We start from the raw sequence: 23,835 nt of genomic DNA on the forward strand, positions 1-23,835 counted from the left end.
TGCCCCCTGGCAACCAGGGAAGCCTCACCACCTCGTACATCATCATCATCATCATCATCATCATCATCATCATCATTTATTTATATAGCGCCACTAATTCCGCAGCGCTGTACAGAGAACTCATTCACATCAGTCCCTGCCCCATTGGAGCTTACAGTCTAAATTCCCTACTATAGACACGCACTCACACACAGACAGACAGACAGAGAGAGAGACAGAGAGAGAGACTAGGGTCAATTTTTTTTTTTTTTTTTTTTTTTTTTTTTTTGCAGCCAATTAACCTACCAGTATGTTTTTGGAGTGTGGGAGGAAACCGGAGCACCCGGAGGAAACCCACGCAAACACAGGGAGAACATACAAACTCCACACAGATATGGCCATGGTCGGGAATTGAACTCATGACCCCAGTGCTGTGAGGCAGACATGCTAACCACTACGCCACTGTGCTGCCCTGTGGGTTCAGGGCTGTACACCGCCCTGAACCCACCTCCCTATTTATTTTTTTTACTCCTGGCTGGCCTGGGCCTATTTCTGTAGCGAAGCCTGGGGCCCCATAAGGCCCATTGTTAATCCGGCCCTGAATTCCCTTGGTTTCCCATAGTAGGAAATTTTTTTAATTTTAAGACTAGGGATGTAAGTAGGTATTTCCTGTGAAATAAATAAATATATTAACCTAAAAATGCATAACGTCCATCTACTCTCTACAGAGCTACAGAACATTGTGTTGTTCTAAATACTCGTTGCTGGATACATATTGCTATATTTTACAGAGCATCTCATATTGAGGAATCAGGATTACTATACACCATTGATTTATTAGACACTATAACCTTGCAACCAGGTTTGAAGGAGAATGAATGGATATAGCACTGCAGCATAGTTACAACATAGATGCAATAGTCACACAAATACAGTATATTTAAATTTGACCTTGTATAACCTAAAAAGGATAGTATACAGTAAATAAATGTATGCAGTTTGAGTGAAAGAGCTCTGAAATGGTTTTGCTTTTTTTTTAAAGGCTTACCATTTTGGTCAATATTGTCAGGCATCTGCAGGTCTTAGGGATTTCTGTTCTTGCAAATAATGTTTTATATCAAACTTTGTTTTTGCCTCTTCCCACTGTCTTGCTGTTTATCAATCCTCACTTTCTCACAGACCTCCAGCTGTAAGAATAATAATTTAGGGTATGCAATCTGTGTGATAGGTTGTGTTCAGTTATAGAGCTCTTACATATTGGTGTTGAAAAAACTGCTTGTTAAAAGGCAACAAAAACTTGTGCTCTGTTCCCACTTTTAACAGCACAATGTATGTCCTCAAAGCCTCCCTGCACCATAGTGCATTAAGTATTTAATTAGCACTCCCAGCAAACTATATTCTATTTTACTGAGTGGTAACAATTGTGAGCGCTGCAGACAATGTAAAAATTGGCGCAAAATTTTTTATATGCAGTTCCTAAAACTTGCCATGGCAAGGCCAATTTCACAGGGGCCGTGTGAGCTGTTCCATTTCTAATTATTAGACCATTTTATAGCGGTAGAAACAGTATATTATTCTTTTATTGCCAGGAATGGCTGTGTGAATACACTTTAACAATGACATCAAATTATTGGGTCACCAGAATTATTTTTGACTTTAAGGAATGCAGCGAATACATGTGGCTTTAGATGAGCCAGTGCTGAATATTGGTTCAGCACATAAAATGGTTGTCTTCATTATGTGTAGGTCAAAGGTACAATGTAAATAAAGCTAACATTGAGTTACTATTTTGATTTTCTATTAGTTTTCTCTTTCTATTAAAATGCTATGCCCTGTTTATATCTATATATTTTTACATTATGGTGGTAACAGTCAGTAACAACCAGAAGCCCACTCTTTGTTACTGTCAGCCCGCAGGGACCCTCCAGGTCATGTGTCACCACCAGAGCTGCCAGAGAGGAGTCTGGATTAAATATGGTGATGTTGTTTTTGCCCTTATCTGCTACAAAGAAGTTGCCATTTGCATCCACACAAACTCCAGATGGATTCATAAAATTGAAGTGGTTGCCATATGTGGGTCCTATTGTTTTTGTAATTGCTCGCTCTTTGTCTATAATCTTAAGGCAACAACCAGTGCGTTGTCCAAAGAGCTGTCCCTCCGTTAGCAGCAAATCTTCATCCTAGAAGAGAGGTATAATTAATAATGTTACAGAATCTACTAGCAGACACACATGAATAATCAAACTGTGATGTCAACCTATGTAACTGGCGGATATATTTGCTCATCAACATTCATACTATGCATTTGTTCACTCTTAAAAACCAGGCTCATTGCCAGCTATAAAATCTTCCAGGGACTGGAAATTAAAAACAGTACAGAAGTATAGATGTACGACATCAGGAGAGTTCATAATCAGACTAAAGGGTTATTTACTTTTGGACAACCCTGTGGCCAGAACATGGTGTCAAGTTACTTGAAAATAAGCTGACTTGGCATCTCCACTCGCCAGTAACTGTTATATTGATATAGATATTGTTATATGTGTTGTAAAACAGAGCCTAGCACTTCAAGGAACCATGTGTGGTACGAGGGGGAGATGGTGACAACTGTCTACTGAGCAGGTCCCAATCCAGAGAGACTTTGATATGTAAGCACCCTCTTTGTGGAAAGCCCTATACCATGATAAAGGGGTGTCTCTAACAGGTAGCAAGATATTTGGGATAATACTGATTTAGTTTATGGCTTCTGTTGGACTGATCATGGATAATCCAAGATATTGGATAATGCCAGATACTCAAGGAGTTGCAAAAGCAGGAAAACATCAGGCTTCCCTATCCTGCCTTGCTGATAGAGGGGTGAATTGTGTGGCTTGGCAGTCATTATAGGTCCTTTGTGTAAGGGATGTTGAGTTGTGGCATTTAGTATGGTAAACCCCATGGTAATTGTTCATTATTAGAGCTGCAATCTGTGGCGTGTATTGTGTACAATAAAACACTGGCTTTCACCAACTGTTTGCCTAAGTAATTTTGTACTCACTAAGCTGGTAAATAAGGCTGCCTACAGGCAAACCAACCAGCTGGCAGAGCATAAGAATTAAGCTGTTATCTTAACAGACCCATCTTATTTAAAAACTGCGCATCCATGTAGTTCTTCTGTGGGAACCCCGTCACACCTCCACCAACTCTAAAGCTCCTGTTTGCTGTATCTAATACCATGCAGAGAAGAGCACTGTCATTGTGGATTTGTGAGATTTTAAAAAAGCCATTTTCAAAGCTGTGTAGTAACTGCAGAACCTGATAGGACCAGAACTGTGGCCAGGTGCCTCATACAGAGCACAAGTCCTAATCTGGCTGCTTGACTGGCTAGGGTGAGTTCAGTATGCCAGTGCTGACATCTTTGCCCTCACCATATTGTCATATGTGGTAGCCTGGCACTTCAGTACTGGTATTTGTTGGCTTTCCCAACTGTGACTAGTTAAAGTGGGGTGAAGGTAAATGTGGACAAATCCTGTAAATGGACATAAGCCAAAAACAAAATAATCTTACTATACATGATAAGGATATAAAAAATGATCAAATAAAATATGTAAATGTTTATCTATAGGACACAGATCTTCAAGGTGGCTTCAATGGCTTAATCATACATTTGAATGCACTTATTAAACATTTAATGGGTGTAAAGTCATCATATAAGTTATATACAGTATTCTGGTGTGTGGGCGTATGTAAATTAGGATTTATCTGGTTATTTGGAATGGTAAAATTACATGTCTCGACTGATTTATTAAGTAAGATTATGGTGCATATTTTATCATTGGGTGTGCATAAGCAGTCGCCCTATTTTGATAGTTATAAACTGATTAAGAAGTTTTTTATTTTCTGCTTGTTGTAGTTGTACAAGTGATTTTCTAATGTTGTGGAAGTAATAAGTGGTATAATTGGAAACGGTGGGAAGAGGTGAAGTATAAAAGTCAGCAACATAGATTTTTTTTAACATAGGTAGCATTTTGCATTAAAAACAATACCAACAATGTTTGCAGCCCATCCCAAAAGCATACAAAATAAGCACATTTGTGGGCCAACCCAGAAATTCTTTACAGAACACTTAGTAAGCATAACATGTTGTGTCTAGTGTACCTTCTAGCGGCTTGAACCTGGCAAAGCACAATGCTGCAGAAAACCACAAGTACTATCATTGTGTTAGACAACACCCAGGACAAATCATGCAGGAGAAAAGCTGACTATAAAAGGGAGGATCAGGGTGTTCAGGTTGATCAGAGTGACAGGATTTTGTCCAGTTGGCAATCGCAAGAGTCTGATTCAGTTGATTAGCAGTGTGCATAAATAATTGAAATTGTTCAGATTTTGAAGCAAACTCATGGTGTTAAGTCCACATTTACAAAGCAATTGTAGGCGGAATGTTATAATAGTTACAAAATCACTGGCCATCATTAGACATTTCCAAAACATAGTCATGTGGATTACATTTGGATAAATTGACAAACAAAAAGTAAAGTAAAAAATGCAGTTCATGCTCTATTAGTCTCATACATTTTAAACTTTTCATACCATTGTCAGAGCTCTAGTCTGCATAGAATTATGTCATGTTAAATCAATGTATGATGGTGTGAATAATGTAAAAGTGCAGAGTAAAGGATAACAAATAAAATAAGTAAAGAAGATATAACAAACCAATGTAATCACATAAAGACTGTATACAATTACTGTAACTGAATTATCAATTAATACAAGACAGACTGTAGTGTTAGTAGCCTGTAGTGCAGAATCTTAAAAATCCCCATCTACCTCTTACGAAAGACAGTTCCCAGCTTGGACACAGTCCTGATTACATGGACATGTCAAATAATCTGTAAATGAATAGGATGGTGATCATTTGTATTTATCCTTTTGTTGTGATTATATTTATTTAAGTCATTTTACCTATTATTTAAACAATTCTTCATTTAAAATGAGTATGATATGTATTCATGAGCAGGACATACCTCAGTAACTGCAATATATTCTGGTCTTTGAAGACCATCAACAACATTGGTCTTCAGGACAGCATTCATTCTCCAATCCACACCAATGATGTGCACTTTACCCCCATCTGTCCAGTCAGTCACTGCAATACTGTTGGATCTCAGTACTGCCAGCCCATAGGAATGTTTCCAATCTGCCTTGGATGACTTCAAAAGATGGATCATTTCTCCTTCCTTAGAAAAAACTTTAATACCTTTGGATCCATTAGATACCAGCAGTAGACCATCTTCTGTACATGCCACATCACCAAGACATTTTGTAGCTTCAGAGCCATATGTAAATGTTTGCTTGTGGTGTCCCTCTGGAGAGAAGATCTGGATTTGTTGATTGCCAGTATCTTTAATGGCAAGATCACCATCTAAAGTATTGGTCACACTGGTAGGCCAAATGAATTTTCCAGCTTCAGAGCCAAACCCTCCCAGCACTTTAACTAGATTATTGTAGAAAATCCTTTGTATTCCTGAAAGCTTCCATTCTTTACTGAATTCATGCATGGCTTTCTATAGCAAACAAGGGGGGTTGAAGTAAGCAAGAAAGTTACATTAGCATCATATGATAATTATTTACAGCAAAATTATGCATTCATAGTAAACAGTGTCAAAACACGTTATAGTATTTGCTTCATTATGCCTAACTATTTACAGCTGTTTAAGACTTTTACCATTCCTACCATGAAACCCATGTAATAATGCTTATCCAAATAAATCTTAGTTCAGTTAATTTGAAACAATTTTCCACCTCTCTGCAACAACTTCTCACCCCAATATATAATTATATACTATATATGTTCCTTTGATCATCTGGCAGTATCATATCTTAATCACACCCTAGCAACTGCCCTTGACCAAGTGGCTCCACCTACACTTTCTTCTCAGTGTCAACTTTAATGTCTGTCTCGTACCTCTCACGACTTCCTCAGATAAACGATGTCTATCACTGCTACTGAAATGCTCTAGCTATTGCCAAAGAAATATACTTCCAGTATCTCCACTGCTCAGACATTTGACCCTAAATGCCTGTTTAATACATTTAATTATCTTCTAAACACTCCCCTCCAGCTACCATTACTGCCTAGGATATTCCTTCCTATTTCAAGAACAAGACTGGCAAGATCCAATATGAAATGTTATCCTCTTCTTTGAGCAACAACTTGCTCAATTTGTTGAACTCTCTGGTATTTTGTCTTCATTTGATTCCACAAATGAAGATTACATATCTATGCTCTTCTTCTCCTGCTATCAATCTACTACCTATCCATTTAACCCTATCTCCTCTGCAAATCAATTGATTACTGTCACCTGTGTTCAATTTAATCTTAATATTTGTAGGCTCTCTATCTTCTCTGATATCTAATATATTCAAGCAAGTGGTTATTAACCCTATTCTGAAAAAAATGTATTCTGACTTTAAACTCTCTCTAAGATTACCATCTCATCTCTCCAAGTTTCTTGAAAGGCTCACCTACACTCACCTCACATGATTCCTTTCCTCATACAACCTATCTTCATCCAGGCTTTCATTCAGAACACTCCACATATACAGCACTAAGGTGTTTAATGACTTGATCACTGCTAAATCTAAGGGCCCCTACTCACTTCTAATTCTCCCGGACCTCTTTTCCTTCCTGACCTTGTTGACCACTCATTTCTCACACTAACATTGCATTCCTTAAGACTTCAGGACTTTATCCTGGTTCTCATTCTAGTTATCAAACTGCTCCTTTAGTTTTTGTTTCTCTGGATCCACCTCCTCCCTGATTCCTCAGAGAACCAACAAGCTCAGTCTCAGGGCTTCTGCTCTTCCCTAATAAAGTAAAAATCTAATTTGGATATATATCCCCTATGGATCTCACCATCTATGTTAGTCCCCGCTACTGAAAGTCTTTCTACCATTCTATTTTTCATGTTCTCTCATCACCTCAAACACAATCTTTCAAAAACTGAACTACTCTTTAGATCAACAGAAGCTACTTACCTGACATCTCTATTTCTTTTTACAACACAACAATAAACTCTTAAGCTCCTAAGCTTACTGCCTAGCTGTCATCCATATCCTCCCTGTTTCCAAATCCTATTACATACACATAAAAAATATTTCCAGAATATGTATGTATCTTGCACAAGACACTGCAAAAAATGTAATTCATGCACTCGTCATCTCACATTGACTGTGGAAATTCACTTGTTACTGGTCTTCCCATAACCAGACTTTTACCTCTACAATCTGTTGTGAATGCAATGTCTACACTAAATTTCCTCCCAAAATGTTCTACTGCTTCTCTACACCATCAGTCCTTACATTGATTGCTTGAACTTTAGAGTCCAATCTAAAATAATTCTAACATAGAAAGCCATTAACAGAACTGCACCTACATTCATCTCCTCTCACATCTATCCATAAACTATTAATTTTGAATTCCTTACAACTCCTTGCCATTACAGAAACCTGGCCTACCTGATGGTATATCCCCTGCAGCTTTTACCCATGAGGGACTCTCCCTCAGTCACATTCCCAGAACTGGAAACCTACCTGGTGGTAGAGTAGTCATTTGACTTTCTCCATATAGCTCATTTTAAGTCATACCCTTCTCCCTGCTCTTCTCTTTCTCTTAATTTTAAGTCCACACTATCCCTCTATTCTCTCCTCTCCACTTTTGTGTTGCTGTCATTTATCACTCTCAGGTGCAGTTTTACATTTCCTTGACAACTTTGCTGCTTGGCTCACTTATTTACAATCCTATGACCTGCCTTCTCTGATACTAGCTGATTTCAGCATTGACAACCCCACTGTCTTTGCTACTACAAAACAGCCATATACAATATACATCCAGCCAGCTCATATATGACCTGATTCATTAAGGAAAGTAAGGCAAACAAATTAGTAAGTTTTTTTCCTGGACAAAGCCATGTTAATATGCAAGGTGTGCATATTAGTTAATTATTTTTCACATGAGTTAAATACTGACTGTTTTTTTATGTAGCACACAAATACTTAATAGCTTTATTACCACACTGAAATTTAAAGTTGATCTAGAACATGAACTTCCCCAACTATATATCTGTCACCACATTTTAAATTTAGCTCCCCCTCCAATGCAACATGGTTTTGCCCAGGTGCAAAGTTACTCATTTTTTTGCTTTTCTTTCCTTAATGAATCAGGCCCATAGTCTCCAATGATCCCAACCTCAAACATGACTCACAAAAGAGACTAGCTACCTACAAACGTGCTACTGCACTGTTGAGTGCTGCTGGAGGAAATCTGGCTCCTTTCCTTACTTCCTTCACTATATTTCTTCATTATATATTGCCACTTCACTTTGCCAAGCAATCATCACTTCTTAAATATCCATCCAGTCTTGGAACAACTGTCACATCTTTGCCACCTTCAACTCGCTTCTCTGCCCACTTGCACCTAATACCCATTTCTTCTTCACAGCCCATGGTTTTGCCACCTATTTAAAAGACAAAATTAACACCATTTGACAAGATATTTACTCATGCTAAATCCCACACACCCCATTCTCCCTGTCCTACACTCTCCAATCCAACCTCAGTACATTCTCTTCTGTAACCAAAGATGAAGTATCTGCACTCATCTCATCATCTCACCCTGCCCCTTTTACCCAGTTCTTTCCCAACTTCTCATCTACCTTTCCCCACTGCATTCCTATGTCTAGCTCACCACTTCATCCTGTCTCTCTTGTTTGGCACATTTCTCCCCAAGATATGTGTCTCTCCTCAAATCTCCCCTTCACGATTACAGGAATATTTTTGGGGCTGCACTCATTCTGTGGAATGCCCTCTCTCTTGTACAATTAGACTTCCCCATAGCTTGCAAACCTACCCTGAAATCTCACATCTTTAAGCAAGTTTATCAAATTCCCGAACCACCATCTTAACCTAGTCTACCTGATTACTACCCTTCTACACAGTTCATTCAAAACTTACATTCATTCTCTTTCTGTATTCAAAAACCCGCTGACACGTTAACCAACATTGCTGTGTGACTGGGTAACAGATGGCTCTAGTCCACATACGGCCTTTCGAGCCTTCACCTGTGACCCCCAGCTCCTTCCTGCTTTATTGCCAGATTTGTTTGTTATAGCTTGTAACACTTATTTAAAATACCTACTGATATATTATTACAGATAGGTGTCTAATTCTTTGAGTATTTCTTTGTATTATTTATCTTATTACTGAGATTAAGGGTAATGCACGGCCCTTTTGAACAGTGGCAGTCACTTTCCCGACTACCACCACACCGACACTACTTACCCCTACAGCGTCATCAAGAAACTGCCATTCCCAACATCTTCAACTGGCCAACTTGTCTTTCAATAAATTAGAGACATTGGGTGTCCGGCACACAGGAATGACGTCACAGGTAAAAAGCGACAGTATTGTTAGTGCTGTTAAAGGGGCAATGACAGTACGCCGGCTGGACAATGCACAAGGTTTATTAAAAAGCACTGTCCACCCGGCGTACTGTCATTACCCCTTTAACAGCACTAACAATACTGTCGCTCTTTACCTGTGACATCATTCTTGTGCGCCGGACATTCAATGTCTCTAATTTATTGGTAACTAAGTGGCTCAGGGATCAAAACATCAAAATTTTGGGTCCATGGCCAGGAAACTCCCTGGACCTTAATCAAATTAAGAATTTGTGGTCAACACTCAAGAGGCGGGTGGACAAACAAAAACCCACAAATTCTGACAAATTTCAAGCATTGATTAGGCAAGAATAGGCGGCCATCAGTCAGTCAGTATGTTGCCCAGAAGTTGATTGACAGCATGCCAGGGCGAATTGCAGAGCTCTCCAAAAAGAAGGGTGAACACTGCAAATATTGACTTTTTGCATAAACTTAATGTAATTGTCAATAAAACCTTTGACACTTATGAAATGCTTGTAATTTTATTTCAGTATACCATAGCAACATCTTACAAAAAGGTCTAAAACACTGAAACTTTGTGAAAACCAATACTTGTGCCATTCATGGGAATCTTCTTTTCTGCAGTAGTCCAGGTAAACAACAATAAGAAATCCACTAGATGAGCACAACTTGACATAACATTGCTAATGATCGAAGTCCTTGGGGTGTCAAAACCTAAGCAACCAATCAGAAGCAGTTAGATAATATTGATGGTGTCATCAACATCACCACCTATATTTACCCCAGCCTCCTGTGTCCATAAAAGATATGGGGGAGTCCTACAATAACTTGTACACACTCTTTCTATTTTCAATTTATGCATACGCACTGCAGTCCTGCCATTCCAGGTGTAAGGGGCTGTAAGTTAAAAATACACTCAAAATCTAAATACAGGCATATTTTGTAAACATGCACAGTATAGAAATGTGTATTTTTATGCCCCACAATTGGATTTACACTCTAAAATCTTTCCACAGGGTCAACTCTAATGCAGATAAATATGCGCTGTTCTCCTACAATAGGTCTAAGCAGACTGCCTTGATGGAATCATAAGTTATAACACTGTTGTAAGCATAAAAGTCAACAAAGTAGATAATCTATCATTTATACAGTGTATTAGTGGAGATTACAGCTACCAAGGTAGGCTTGTCTGTTAGACGTCAACTAGAAACAGACATTAGGCAACTCTCAAATCAACAATGGAAAGACAGTGGAGAGCACCTGTGAGCTTTCTGCAAGCTTCTGTGTAGGCTCTCTACATTGTGCATTTTACATAGAACATATTTTACACCACTGAGGTTACATAATGACAAATTGTGGTATTCCCCAAACTGTACTAGATGTAAATAAGTATATATTGTGCTCTTTTTGGCAACAGGTGCTAACCTATAAGGTCAAATCTGGGTCAAAATCAGTAATATGTATTCTGGGGAAGATTAAATAGCTAGCCAGTTACAAGTATTCAATTAAGCCAATATAGAAGTCAACAACAAATGAGTGCTTATTGGAGGTTGGAAGAGATAATGTATGAGCATAGGAAAAACTACTTATACTGTAAAAGTATTTGTGGAAAATGCCTGGCTAAATCCCACTGGTCCCTGGTCATAGTGTTAATAATGAATAAAAAGATCATCTAAATGTTATTAAGTCAGTTGGCATTAGCTAGATTCCTGGTTAAAGATGCAATACATTAGTTCTTTTACCATGTACTAAACTCTGCACTTACAGATAGTATATATCAAGCTTAAGATGTTTACTACACTAGCAGAGAACATACAGTTGAGAGTGGATAAAATATTTTTGTTTGAATTTTGAGTTTTCGTTTAGCATTTAGATATCAGATTTCGGAAAATGCTTTGGATTGAACTATTCTAGTCTATTTCTATATTTCACTTTACTAACAGACAATGAGGTATGTCTGTTCTTCTGTAATCCCATATTTTGTAGTTCATACTTTTGTTCACATTTCATTAAAAAAAACCTACAGTTTTACATATACTTTTATTTAGGAGGGGTTTAAACAGATAGTTTTGTATTTTTGCTTTTTAAAGAATCTGTCAGTTTTCTAGGAAGTTAAGAAGTCCTCCTAAAACTCATTCTTACCCTGCAAAATATTTATGTGGGGTAAACTTAGAGCAGCCAAACAGCATTTACATTTCAGCCCTCAAGCTCATTCCCAAGGAGAGGGTCATCATATCTCTGGGTCAGAGTCTTTCCTCCCTCTCTACAAAATGGCAGAGAAAGGAGATAATTCAGAGTTATACCAGAGTTCAACAGGAGAAGAAAATTCCACTCAAGGCTTTGTCTGCCATTACAAGTATGAAGAAATTAAACTGAGTTTGAACCACTCTCCTCTCTCATGACCAGAGCCGGATTTAGACCTCGTAGGGCGCTAGGCAAGATACTGTTTGGGGCCCCCCCTCCCTGAAACAATCCATAGCACTGTGTTTCCTGTTAGCGAATAATGTCCTGAACGCTCTCGTCACTTCTGTGACTTCAATATTTTTTTTTCTTTGCTGGCACCCCCACCACCTGCCGGGCCTTCTGGGGACCACTGGGCCCTAGGCAAGTGCCTAGGTTGCATAGTGGTAAATCCAGCCCTGCTCATGACTCTGCAATAACTCAGTCACTCCATCACCTGTTGCAAGAAACTCCCAAGGGGCCTGAAAATAAGATCCTAAGTGTTTAATGAAACTTAAGCTGGGTACACACTACACTGTTTTCGTCCAATAATCGGCTCAAACAGCCGACATACGACCGCTCGTTCAAAAGTCGGGTCAGTGTGTGCAGTAACAGGATGGTCGAAAGTCTGCCCAAATGGACGATTATTGCCTCATTTGGTTGGTCGTACCGTTTAATATTTTCGTTCCAATCTCGTTTCCACTGTGTCGTGTGTATAAACTTCCGACCGATCCACAACAGTGAGTACGAAATTACAGTCATTGCTCACAACAACATGGCTGTAAAAAGTCGCTAAAGGGACGTCCGCTCTTCCCTTTATTGTCCTAAACAAGGCTAGTGTGTATGCAGTCCATGGACCGAGCGATCAGCGATCGCTCAGCATAAAAAGTTGGTTGAAATTTCTGTAGTGTGTACCCAGCTTAACAAAATGTAAAACATTATAAATCAGCATATCATAATAGCCAATAATCAACACATAACATGATGGAATGAAGGTTAACCAGGATGCTAGGTATAAAGAGAGTCCCTTAATGATGACTCGAGGTGCTGTATATTTAAAACCATCCTTAATGGATATTGTCGGTTAGCTGGTGTACACAGACCAAATTCTGATGTAGTATACGTATACACACTCACAAAAATAAAAAAAACAATGATGTGGTAGGTTCCTGATAAAAACCAATCCTAAGACGATTAGTTCTTTGGGCATGGCAAAAAAAATCCATGCAGAAGGTCAATGAGGATAAAAGTAAATAGACTCTTGTAAAGTCTGTGATGTGTCCATCCAAATTGTTACCAAGATAGCAGAGTCGGGTGGAAAAAACACAAACAAACTACGTGTGAGAATGACTCGCCCTACTTAAAGGTACAGCGTCTCACTCTCTCTGGTTCTCAGCATCCTTTCTGGTGTAGTCTGCACTAGTTACAGCCTCCCAGATGTGTGGTACAAGCTTGACACTCGCGGTCCTTTCGTTGCGCATGTGCATGCATTGTAGTATCGTAGTGGATAAACACTGCCGCCGGCTAGCGTCCTTCCATGATGTAAAAGATGTGTCTGAATAATCAATATTAATCAGGGCATAAATCCTTCCAATGCGTTTCGCAAGTTACACTGGCTTTCTCAGGAATGATGACAATATGTTGCAGGGTTCCTTTTGTCAATAGACATATGGTTCCTGTTGATTTGTGATAGGTCCTTAAGAGCAGGACAGCTGTGGAGCATTCAGCTTATCAATGTGTCACAGCTGTACTCATTACATATAAATACGAGTGAAGGATGAATATGTCCCTCTTTGTCCTAATAGTAGAAATATTCCATTGGGCATTCATAGAGGCACCCTGGATTAACTCTGTATCATACTGATAGGTGCCAGATGTACATTTAAAGCAAAAAGCTGTAATGTTTAATGCACTCAAGCATGCTTAAGATTGTTAATGAGGTGCTGGTGTAAAAGTAAATTCATAAGCTTCATTGTAACAAAGAAACATATCTATAGTACTCATAAACAGGTGTATATATAGATACACTTGCAAGGACAATAATTCCAGCATGGGCATAAACATAGGTGTCATAAAATATATATATATATATATATATACATAAATGGTTATGCAATACTAATGTAATTCCTGTTAGACTGTTTCCGATGTAGTGATCAATGAAGGGTAGTAGCATAACAAAAGAATATGGATTCCCAAACTAGTTTAGAGGAAACAGGCCATCTCAAATTCAATATTTAGCCCATAGGACATCAGGGATTTAGGATTATACATCTACCTGCTCTCTTCTCTATATATGTGACTAATATAATCTCCTCCCCTCCAAGGTTTTCGAACTTTGCATATTCATACAAAGTTCAATACTGAGGGTTCCTTCTGATGGCATAATGTAAAATGGTCAGAGACACTATGTGCCTCAAATCCCTTTCGGATATTCCTGTGATGTTCTTAGATACGCACATGCAGGCTCCAAATTGTCCTACCTACATATTGTTTTCCACATGGGCATTCCAGTAAGTAGATACCTCCCTTACTATCACATGACAATCTACTCTTGATGTTGTAAGTTTGGCCTGTGATGTTGGACATGAAAGTCATAACACATTTAGTGCTCTTGTTCCGACTTGCCTTGCAAGCAAGGCATCTGTTGCAATAATAAAATCCATGACTGTTCTCTCCTAGCTAGGAATTTGTGGAGTCATGGGTATCGACAGGGAGACTGCATTTGATCAACCTGTTCTTAAGATTGTCTGCCTTTTTGTAAATGAACCTTGGTTTTACTGGCAATATGTTCTTCGATTTCTCATCACAGAGCAGAATTCCCCAATGATTCCTAACAATGTTTTCTACCTTCCTTGAGTCTCTGCTAAATTTGGTAATAAATGGAAGATGTGTAGAAATGTCAAGGGGTTCCCTGATACTTTTGGTGAGAAGACTATCTCTCTCTGTATTCTGTACTTCTATGTTGACTTTCTCTACAAGTTCCTGATCATAATCTCTCTTTAGAAATCTCTCCTTAAGGGTGGTGGCCTGCAGGTCATAGTCCTCCATCCTAGAGCAGTTGCGCCTAAGCCTGATAAATTGTCCCTTAGGAATGTTGTGTAGTAAATTGGTATGGTGCCTGCTGGAGGACGGGATATAAGAATAGCAGTCCACCTCCTTATGGAAAGTTCTGGTTTCTATCTTGTTATTGTTATGATCTGCCCTGTTTCTTTGTGTGCATTTTGCCCTGTGTTATTATTTGCCTTGTTTTCCTGTGTGCATATTACCCTGCTGTTATGATCTGCCTTGTATCGTTGTGTGCATTTTGCCCTGTGTTATTATTTGCCTAGTTTCCCTGTGTGCATATTACCCTGCAGTGCCTGTGATTCTCCTGGGGTACTGCTGTTCAGCCTTTCCGGTCAGGGGTTAACTCGCACTGCTAGTTAATCACTCCACACCTGTCTGTGGCCTATATGTGCCTGCTGATTCCTGTATCCTTTGCTGGTCATTGAAGTTCCATCTCTGTATCATTTTCTTCTACAGTCTGCCAAAATGCCCAACCTTACTGAATTACAACGTAATGTTTTAAACTCAGAGATAACTGATTGAGAATTCGACTTAGTTGTTAAGACTTTGCCTTCTAATAAATCACCAGGACCTGATGGTCTAGGGGGGAGGATTATTGTAAAATGTAGCATTTTAATATATTACCGTTTCTTTCTACTATGTATCATAGATTGCATGCTGAGCAACTCCCCTTCCATCGCCTTAATGAAGCATAAACAATATTTATCCCTAAACCAACAAAAATCTAAAATCTAGAAAAGATATCTTCTTATCGCCCGATCACTCTGTTACATCAGGATTTTCACATTTTTGTTAAAATAATGGCGAATAGGCTACAAAGTATTCTTCTTGATCTGATTACATCCCATCAGCTGGGTTTTACTCATGGTCGGCATTCGGTGCGAGAGGTACGGACGGCCATTGCAGCTATTGTTAAATGTACACATATACTAATTAGATTGCTGATGATTTGTTAAGTATAGATGCAGAAAAAGCATTCTACAAAATCTCATGGAAGCATCTCCAATTTCTATTTGAATACCGGCAATTTGGAGAGGAATTTGCTTGGTTTGTTAAATACATATATAATAATCCAATCACATATCTATCTGTAAATGATATTTACAGTGAACCGATAACTATGACTCGTGGTACGCATCAGGGATGTCCATTATCTCCCCTGCTTTTTAATCTGGCTCTTGATCCTATTTACATATATTGTCAGATATGTCAGATTTTCAGGGTATTTCCTTGGGAGTAGAAGAAGTAAAGGTGGTAGCCTTTGCTGATGATTTATTGTTGTTTATTTCCTACCCACATTCCTCAATACCACCAGTGCTTGATAAACTTGCAGAGTTTGGGAGGGTGTCTGAATTTTTGGTTAATAAGGAAAAATCTCTGGCAATAGTATTAGGGTCGGTTATGAGACCAATATGGGGGAGAGCCTTTGGGTTTAGGTGGGCGCCCCATTCCCTGACATACCTTGGGATCAAATTACCTCAACCAGCATCTTAATCACCCTAGGTTACCCTATTACCACCCTCTACACAGCTAACACAAGACATCAACCCTCTGACCAACATGGCTGTGTGACTGATCACACAGCCCACTCAATACTTTTTACCTTTACATTCTAGCTGGACCAATGTGTAATATGATGTAGCATGTGCCCTTGTGTTTCAAACTCCCATTGTCCGATAGATTGTAAGCTTGTGAGGAGGGCCCTCTTACCTTTCTGTCTGTATGTATTACCCAGTATTGTTTTATTAATATTTGTTCCCAATTGTAAAACGCCGCATAATTTGCTGGCGCTATATAAATAAATGTTGATGATGATGAAGGGCATTCGAAAGTTTCTCTGTTTACTACATCATACACTATCAGTCTTGTCACTGTGGTTGCTGTGGTAGTGAAATAACATTTAGTAAACTGTAAATCACTAATAACAACTTGAAGACTAGGAAAATAAAAAACACCACCATTTATCTTCTTACAGTGAAGCAGAGAGACTTAAGTAAAAAAACAAAAAAAACCACACAATTGTTTCACAGATTTGCAGCAAATACACAAACATTGATGTATATTAATAATATTTAAATTGCTTTTTAGTATTTATATAATTATATAGGTGTCCTCTAAATGTAAAAATATATTGTTGGAAAACACAAAACAAGACATAAAAAGACTACTGAAGAAATAATAGGTTTATTGCTAGTAAAGGATAAAGAAACCAATAAATCCATGCAGGGGAAAAAGTACACATAATACCTCCTCGTCATCCAGTTCCTGTAAATAATAAGGATCTAACATAGTTTCCTCAAGGAGAGCAGGAGCAAAAACAAGAGAGGCAAAAAATTATTATTTATGCAACATACCTGCATGTGTAAAATATACATTTATAGAAAACACTGTATTTGAAATAATGTAGTGGTTTCCATTGACACTGAAGAATATATAAATATAATAATAAACTAATTCATTGAACACAACTGAAAGAACCCATAGCTGCGTCTCTCCCTGGGGAAAGACTCATATGGCCTGACTCATGTTTGGATCTACCCCAATTTGTGTAGCGTATCTTGCATGAAATAGCTCTGCACATGCCCAGAAACAGACTATACGCCAATGAAGGCAACTGCATGCAATTCATGTCTGAACGCAAATGTCACTTATGACTGACTATAACTTGAGAGACGGAACGGGGAAGGGAAGGGGCGTACTAACATAGGTATTGTACAATAAGAACGTTCCAACAATGATTCGCCCAATTTACGTTCTGTGATTCTCAGTGCGATTAGTTTTGCCTATATCATTTGCACCCACTACAGGGCAGGTGTAAATGCTGACTGACACTGATGACCAACACGGCATAGTCTTTGCATTTGAAAGCATATGTATGCGTGTCAGTAGCTATCACAAAATTAACTTAGGCTATAAAAACACATTGTCTGTACAGTGCGCATTGAAATCATCTGTATGTAATTAAAAAAAAAATTTTTGTTTTTTTTAAATAAATATTACTATAAATGATTATACTGTCAAGAGTTCTTCTTTTATTTTATGGTGGAAAAAAAAAATCTATGCTTTTTTTTTGTACTAATGCATGTGCCTGTCAACTAAACAGTGGTCAATTAAGGGGAACTATAATTAGAATACAGTAATTTGTCTTTGCACACAAATGGTAAACAAGTAGGCACACTTATGTACATATAAAAGCATTGCAATCCTGTGGTTCATATATAACCCTTAATGACCTATAAAGAGGTCTTACATTGTATGAAATCTGAAAGTGAAATGTTAAACAAAAATATAAAACTTTTGTTGTTTACAAGTTATATACATAGGAGATTAATTCTGTGACAATCATACATCCAGTTTCCCCTATGTTGCCCAGTCCCTTGTGATATATGTTTTCCAGTCTGCCAGTTCAATTACACTGTCCTGTGATTGATTCAGTATCAGAGTGTAAGTAATGTTCAAAGTGTAGGCAATTATCAAATTGTATAAGGGTGATCCACACCCTGTTTACTATAAGTGAACTTGCTGCATACTAAGGGAGTAAATGTGTTTCATGTTAAGAAAGTGTCTTGCATACCTCCTAACATTGAAGATAGCCACTTAAAATGCTTAAAACACACATAAATACAGACATGCACATTGAGGACTTTTGAATACAAATTAACACACAAACTGCTTACAAAGCTAAAAACAGATCAAACAGAATAAAAATATTAATATACATTTTATATATATTACATTATACAATATACATGGGTGCATTACACCAATATAGAACGAGACCCAATCTCTGTCAGTTCACAGCTGGTATTAAAAACAATCTTCTTTTGTGGAGTGGAAATAGCTATGTGCCCCTCTCCACAGCAAGGACTAAAAATGTGCCCCCTCAACGCCTTTATCTCACTTCACAAATCTTGATTGCAAATTAAAATTTTGTTTTTGCATTAGGTCAAAACGCTAGGAGCCCCAGTGCACCTGTTGTACAAGAAATGCTGTCTCTCCCAACTATTCCTATCGGCCTGTGCAAACTTCTGTGAAAATGCTGTCATCTTATGTCCTAAATATATACATTTTGGCAAACTGAGGTATATAGCACTCCCAAAGAGGATGTTACTGTGTGTGCTCCATATATTACCACAAGTGAATGGAAAACCCAATAGGCTAATCTCGATAAACCCCTCCTCTAGCGTCTGTGCAAACAGACAGGGCATACTTGCAAAATCACATGCCTGCTTTTATATAAATAGATTTTTTTTTGTGATATTTTACCTTAAAATAACATTTATCACATAAGTCTAAGTGGAAAAATGTCTTTGTGTGGTAGTATTTTGAGTTTTTTCCTTACCTATTCTTCTGCCAGCATCTCATCCAGAGCACAGACGTGAGAGAGAGGCCAGTTTACCTGTGCTGAAGCAGCCAGCTCCTACATTAGTCTTATCCCAATGCAGTTACCATGGAGCAATACCTGAGAGAATGCTATTGCTGAGTGCTGATGCATCAGGATATCCAATTTGTTCAGCTCATATATATTACACTAACACCACTGACAGAATAACAATGTGATTGTGTTATTGTTAATGTTCCCTGGAAACCCACAATGTTATATTTACTAGCAGAAATGTCAACAGTGAAATATTTACATGAAATGCTGCTATTCCTGGGTAAAGATTTTAATTAACAATAATAAACCACAAGGGTGGTGGCTTGTTACCATGTATTGGGATTAAATGTGCTGTACAAATACACTGGTGTTTATCATTGTATTTTGATTTATAATTTCCTGCACTCCACTTCAGTACACTTACCTATGATTAAAGGCTAGCAATCCTACAACTGCCTGTTCAGTGGTCCTTTAAGTCAATGAAAACCCTAAGTCATGGTTACCAACAGCAAAATATAAATTATAGCATGGAGTTCACAAAAGATTTAACCAGACTCTTCCACGCCAACTTCTCGCTGCTGCTGTCCAAACTATGCAAAGAATTAAATAACTGAAAATGTAAGAACTGTACTTGGATAGGGAAGATTAACATTCTCAAAATTAATTCATTACCTAAGATACTATACCTCCTGCAGACATTAACTATACACATCCTCCCAAGTGGTTCTCAGACATTCAGAAAATTATATTATGTGGGGTGGAAGGAGGCCATGATTGAAACTATAAGTATTATATAGAAGGAGACAAAGAAGGGCTCCAGTTTCCTTATATAGCCAGTTATTATCAAGCAAATATGTTAAATAGAATACTAGAGTGAATTAGAGGCGTGGATAAAAAACAGTGGATAAGGATTGATGAGTGGAAGTTGCCCTGTGGATCTCTATCATGCCCACAATATATCTCATCAAACAATTTCCCTCACCATTAGTTAATGGAAAACACTTACATGTCAGAAAATCATTTCTGATATCAATGGTCTCCCACTTGTTGTCTTTTATAGTTAATCCTCATTTCCCCACAGTTCTGGACCCTATAGCTAGAGGCAGAGATTTTCAGGCTGTCCATCTGGTAGATACCAGGGGAGTACGTACTTTTAGTGAAATCCAAACAAGACAGAACCTTCCCTAGGTGGAGTGGAAATACCTACAGGTCCAACATTTCCTCAGCGCAAAAGGTATACTTAGGGAGCTCTGCAGGGACCTTAAACCGTTTGAACAATTATGCTCAGGCCATAACCCATCTCATACATTCTTTCAACTATACAAACGTATTATTGAGGATATACACAACACACTACCATGGTATACTATAACTTGGGAGAGGGATCTTGGGTATGAAATTGAGCAGAGTAGTTGGACAAAAATTTCCAGATGACACATGCAAGCTCCTCAAGCATATGTATAGTTGAGACACAATTCAAACTACTGTCTAATGGCACATATGTCCAGATACCTAGGGAGAGATTTGATTCGGCACAAGGTGTCTCGAGAATGTCCACTGAGACACACCGTGCTGATGTTATGGCAGAAATCTCTGCTCATATTTTCTTTCACCCCATAGAGGCCGGCAGAAAAGTGAGAAAAGATTCCTACCATATTGGCTGGAAATAGGCGCAGCTGAATATCTAGTCGATGTTCAGATGTTCAACTGCACCTTGCGCAGAATTGATTCTGCCCGCTTAAGCAAGATGCGCACAGGAGATATCCTGTTGGAGATATCCCTTTTAAAGGATCTTAACAATGCTGCTAAGACGGTGATCCCCATCCAGTTGAAATCCTCCTCCTTCCAACTGTGTACAATTGGTTCCCCAAAATTGATTTCTACATGGATATGGATGTTGTCATTTAGGCGGCAGAAGAAAGTGAAATATCTCATGATACCTGTTTCGGATGGTTAAACTTCAAGGACTCTGCACTCTACAAGTGATAAATCCCACTACCTCCCAGACAGGATGCCCAAACAAAGCTGCCAATGTCAGATATGAGATTTAGGGCTTGTTACTCAAATTGCTGTTCTCTACCCACATCCCCCCTCAACCCCATTCTCAGGAGCAGAATAGAGGCACACAGGCTCATAGATTAAACATAAAAATCTCCTAGATAAACTAGGCTTAGCCTCTTATCTCTCCCATTTCTTAGGCTAGGTACACACTGAAGAATTTTCCGACTGATGTGTTATCTACAACGACTTTACCTTGGACTGTAGGTCCGATCGCTCGGACGATTAATGCGTACACACAAGTCACATTTTAGACAATTAACAAAAGACCGACTGTCCGGTCAGCCACTTTTTACAGCCATATTGTCGTGAGCAAAGATTTTAATTTCGTACACACTGAAATGACATATGAGATCCATGCAACAATATCCCCAAGAAATTTAAATAATAATAAAATGAGTGACATGCAGACATCGCAGAATCAGAAATTTACATACACATGCCCCAAAAGGAGTTGCAACTCAAGGAACTATTGGCAATTGCTCATGGATCGATCGGAAAATTGTACACACTACATGATCGTTAGGTGATTGGGAGGAAAATATTAAACAGTACGACCAACCAAATTAGCCGACAATCGACACTTTGGGACGACTTTCGACCGTCGTGTCATTATACACACTAACCTGACTTCCGACCAAACAGTTGTATGTCGGTTGATTTGCCTGATGATTGGATAAAAAAGCTACAGTGTGTACTTAGCCTTACCCCTCTTAAGCACAGATATAACCCTGACCCCCATCTTCTCCATCCAGATTGTTGTCCTCTTTTCCTCGCCCCTCTATAATACTGCTTAGATTTTACTTCATTTTTTTTTTTGCTCTTGGCCGCACATGGCAGAAATGTCAGTTACCCAGGATAGGATAAACAGTTACTTGAACAATAATTGATTGAGAAACAAGTACATTTATTGCTGTATTATAATGCATACGGTCATTTTGTTTGCTAGTGTGCGGTGTTATACTTTGAAAATCAATAAAGTATAAACAAATGATAAGTTGCAGATATATTTAATGGCACAAAGCATCATACTTGTTTTTTTTTTATAACAGAACTTTGATTTGCAGTGGAATATCTTATTTATAAAAAATTGCATCTCAAAATGTATTTGTTCACTATGCCATATGCTATTGGTTATGACAAAGTATGTAGTGGTGTCTGTAGAATTTCACACATTTTTATTGGATATTACATTTTTAGAGATCAAATCAACAATTGTTCCCATAAAGCAAGATTAATTAGGGAAACCGTATGATTACCTATCAAGTGTCCTGACACTTAGTGGGACCCAGTTATTTCAGATTTGCAAAGCAATGCCCATTCCCATTCCAAAGTTAGAGGTTCTGCTTGGCTTCTGCTACCCATATAACACACACAAAGAAACCAGACCTCTTCTAAGTTGAACAATATGCTGATCTATAGGATTGACTAACATATTGACAATTGAAAAAGGTTTAAGTTATTGCAACCATTCTTATCTGACAATGAGCACAGTATTAAAGTGACATATGGTCAGTGTTGCACTAGTTTGTTTTGGTCCATTAGCCAAAACAAAGGCAAAGGTTATACATGGCTGCATAGATAAGTAGTAGACAAGTAGACACCAGTCAGGTGGATCCTCTTTTAAAAGCTCATTTAGATATCTGGTGACACTCTACTTCAGTAAATGATCTACAGGTTCCTCCTGTAAGTGGATTTGATATTCAATACTTTCATTAATAATTCCAGGGAATAGTTCCTAGAAACTCTGTAGATGTAATGCCTGACTTATCAATAATCTATGTTGCTTATAAGCACATTCAAAGTTTTTGTTGTCTATTTCTTTGTTCTTTGAACGTAAGGATAATCCATAGCCCTATTAAAGAAGAAATAAACAATACAGTGCTACTTTAGATTTGAAAAGTACTTTTTATTGGTTGTACATACTACACAGATATCCTCAGTAGGGATGGATAGGTAAGTACAGATAAATAAGAGTGGAAATACGGAGTAGATGGGTGAGAGGGGAGCATAGTCAGTACAAATGATTGACAAGACAAAGCATAGGGATAAAATAAGATTCTAAATTTCTGAGATCTAATCATTACACATTGTTATATATATATATTGCCTCATAGAAACATAGACGGCAGATAAGGACCACTTCGCCCATCTAGTCTGCCCATTTTTTAACCTATAGTAACCACAAACCGTATTTGACCCTTATTGGTATATTTACTAAACTGCGGGTTTAAAAAAGTGGAGACATTGCTGTAGCAACCAATCAGATTCTAGCTGTTATTTTGTAGAATGTACTAAATATACCCCTTATTTCTTGTAAGGATATCCTTATGTCTATCCCAAGCATATTTAAATTTCTCTAATGTATTAGCCTCTACCACCTCTGATGGGAGGCTATTCCACTTATCCACTACCCTTTCTGTGAAGTAGTTTTTCCTCAGATTGCCTCTGAACCTACTTCCCTCCAGTCTCAGTGCATGTCCTCGTGTTCTAATACATCTCTTCCTTTGAAGAGTTTTTCCTTCCTGAATCTTGCTATAACCCTTGATATATTTGAAAGTTTCTATCATGTCCCCCATTTCCCTTCTCTGCTCCAAACTATACACTTTAGGATCTTTTAGTCTTTCCGGGTAAGTTTTGTGCTGTAGGCCATGTACAATTTTAGTTGCCCATCTTTGTACAATCTCTAATGTA

The 23,835-nt window shown here is 38.2% G+C and overlaps 1 protein-coding gene across 1 annotated transcript; it reads right to left on the minus strand.

The window, feature by feature from the left end:
* Nucleotides 1-473: 473 nt before the first annotated feature.
* LOC142107907 (E3 ubiquitin-protein ligase TRIM32-like) lies at nucleotides 474-19,190 on the minus strand. The gene is made up of 4 exons (XM_075191569.1): nucleotides 19,048-19,190; nucleotides 16,953-17,000; nucleotides 4,983-5,522; nucleotides 474-2,159 (listed from the first exon to the last, which is right to left on the minus strand). The coding sequence occupies exons 2-4, from the start codon at nucleotides 16,992-16,994 to the stop codon at nucleotides 1,797-1,799; spliced, it is 945 nt and encodes a 314-aa protein (XP_075047670.1). The 5' UTR covers nucleotides 16,995-17,000; nucleotides 19,048-19,190; the 3' UTR covers nucleotides 474-1,796.
* Nucleotides 19,191-23,835: the final 4,645 nt, after the last annotated feature.

This window comes from Mixophyes fleayi, chromosome 1 (genome assembly GCF_038048845.1).
Source record: "Mixophyes fleayi isolate aMixFle1 chromosome 1, aMixFle1.hap1, whole genome shotgun sequence".
Classification (NCBI taxonomy): Eukaryota; Metazoa; Chordata; class Amphibia; order Anura; family Limnodynastidae; genus Mixophyes; species Mixophyes fleayi.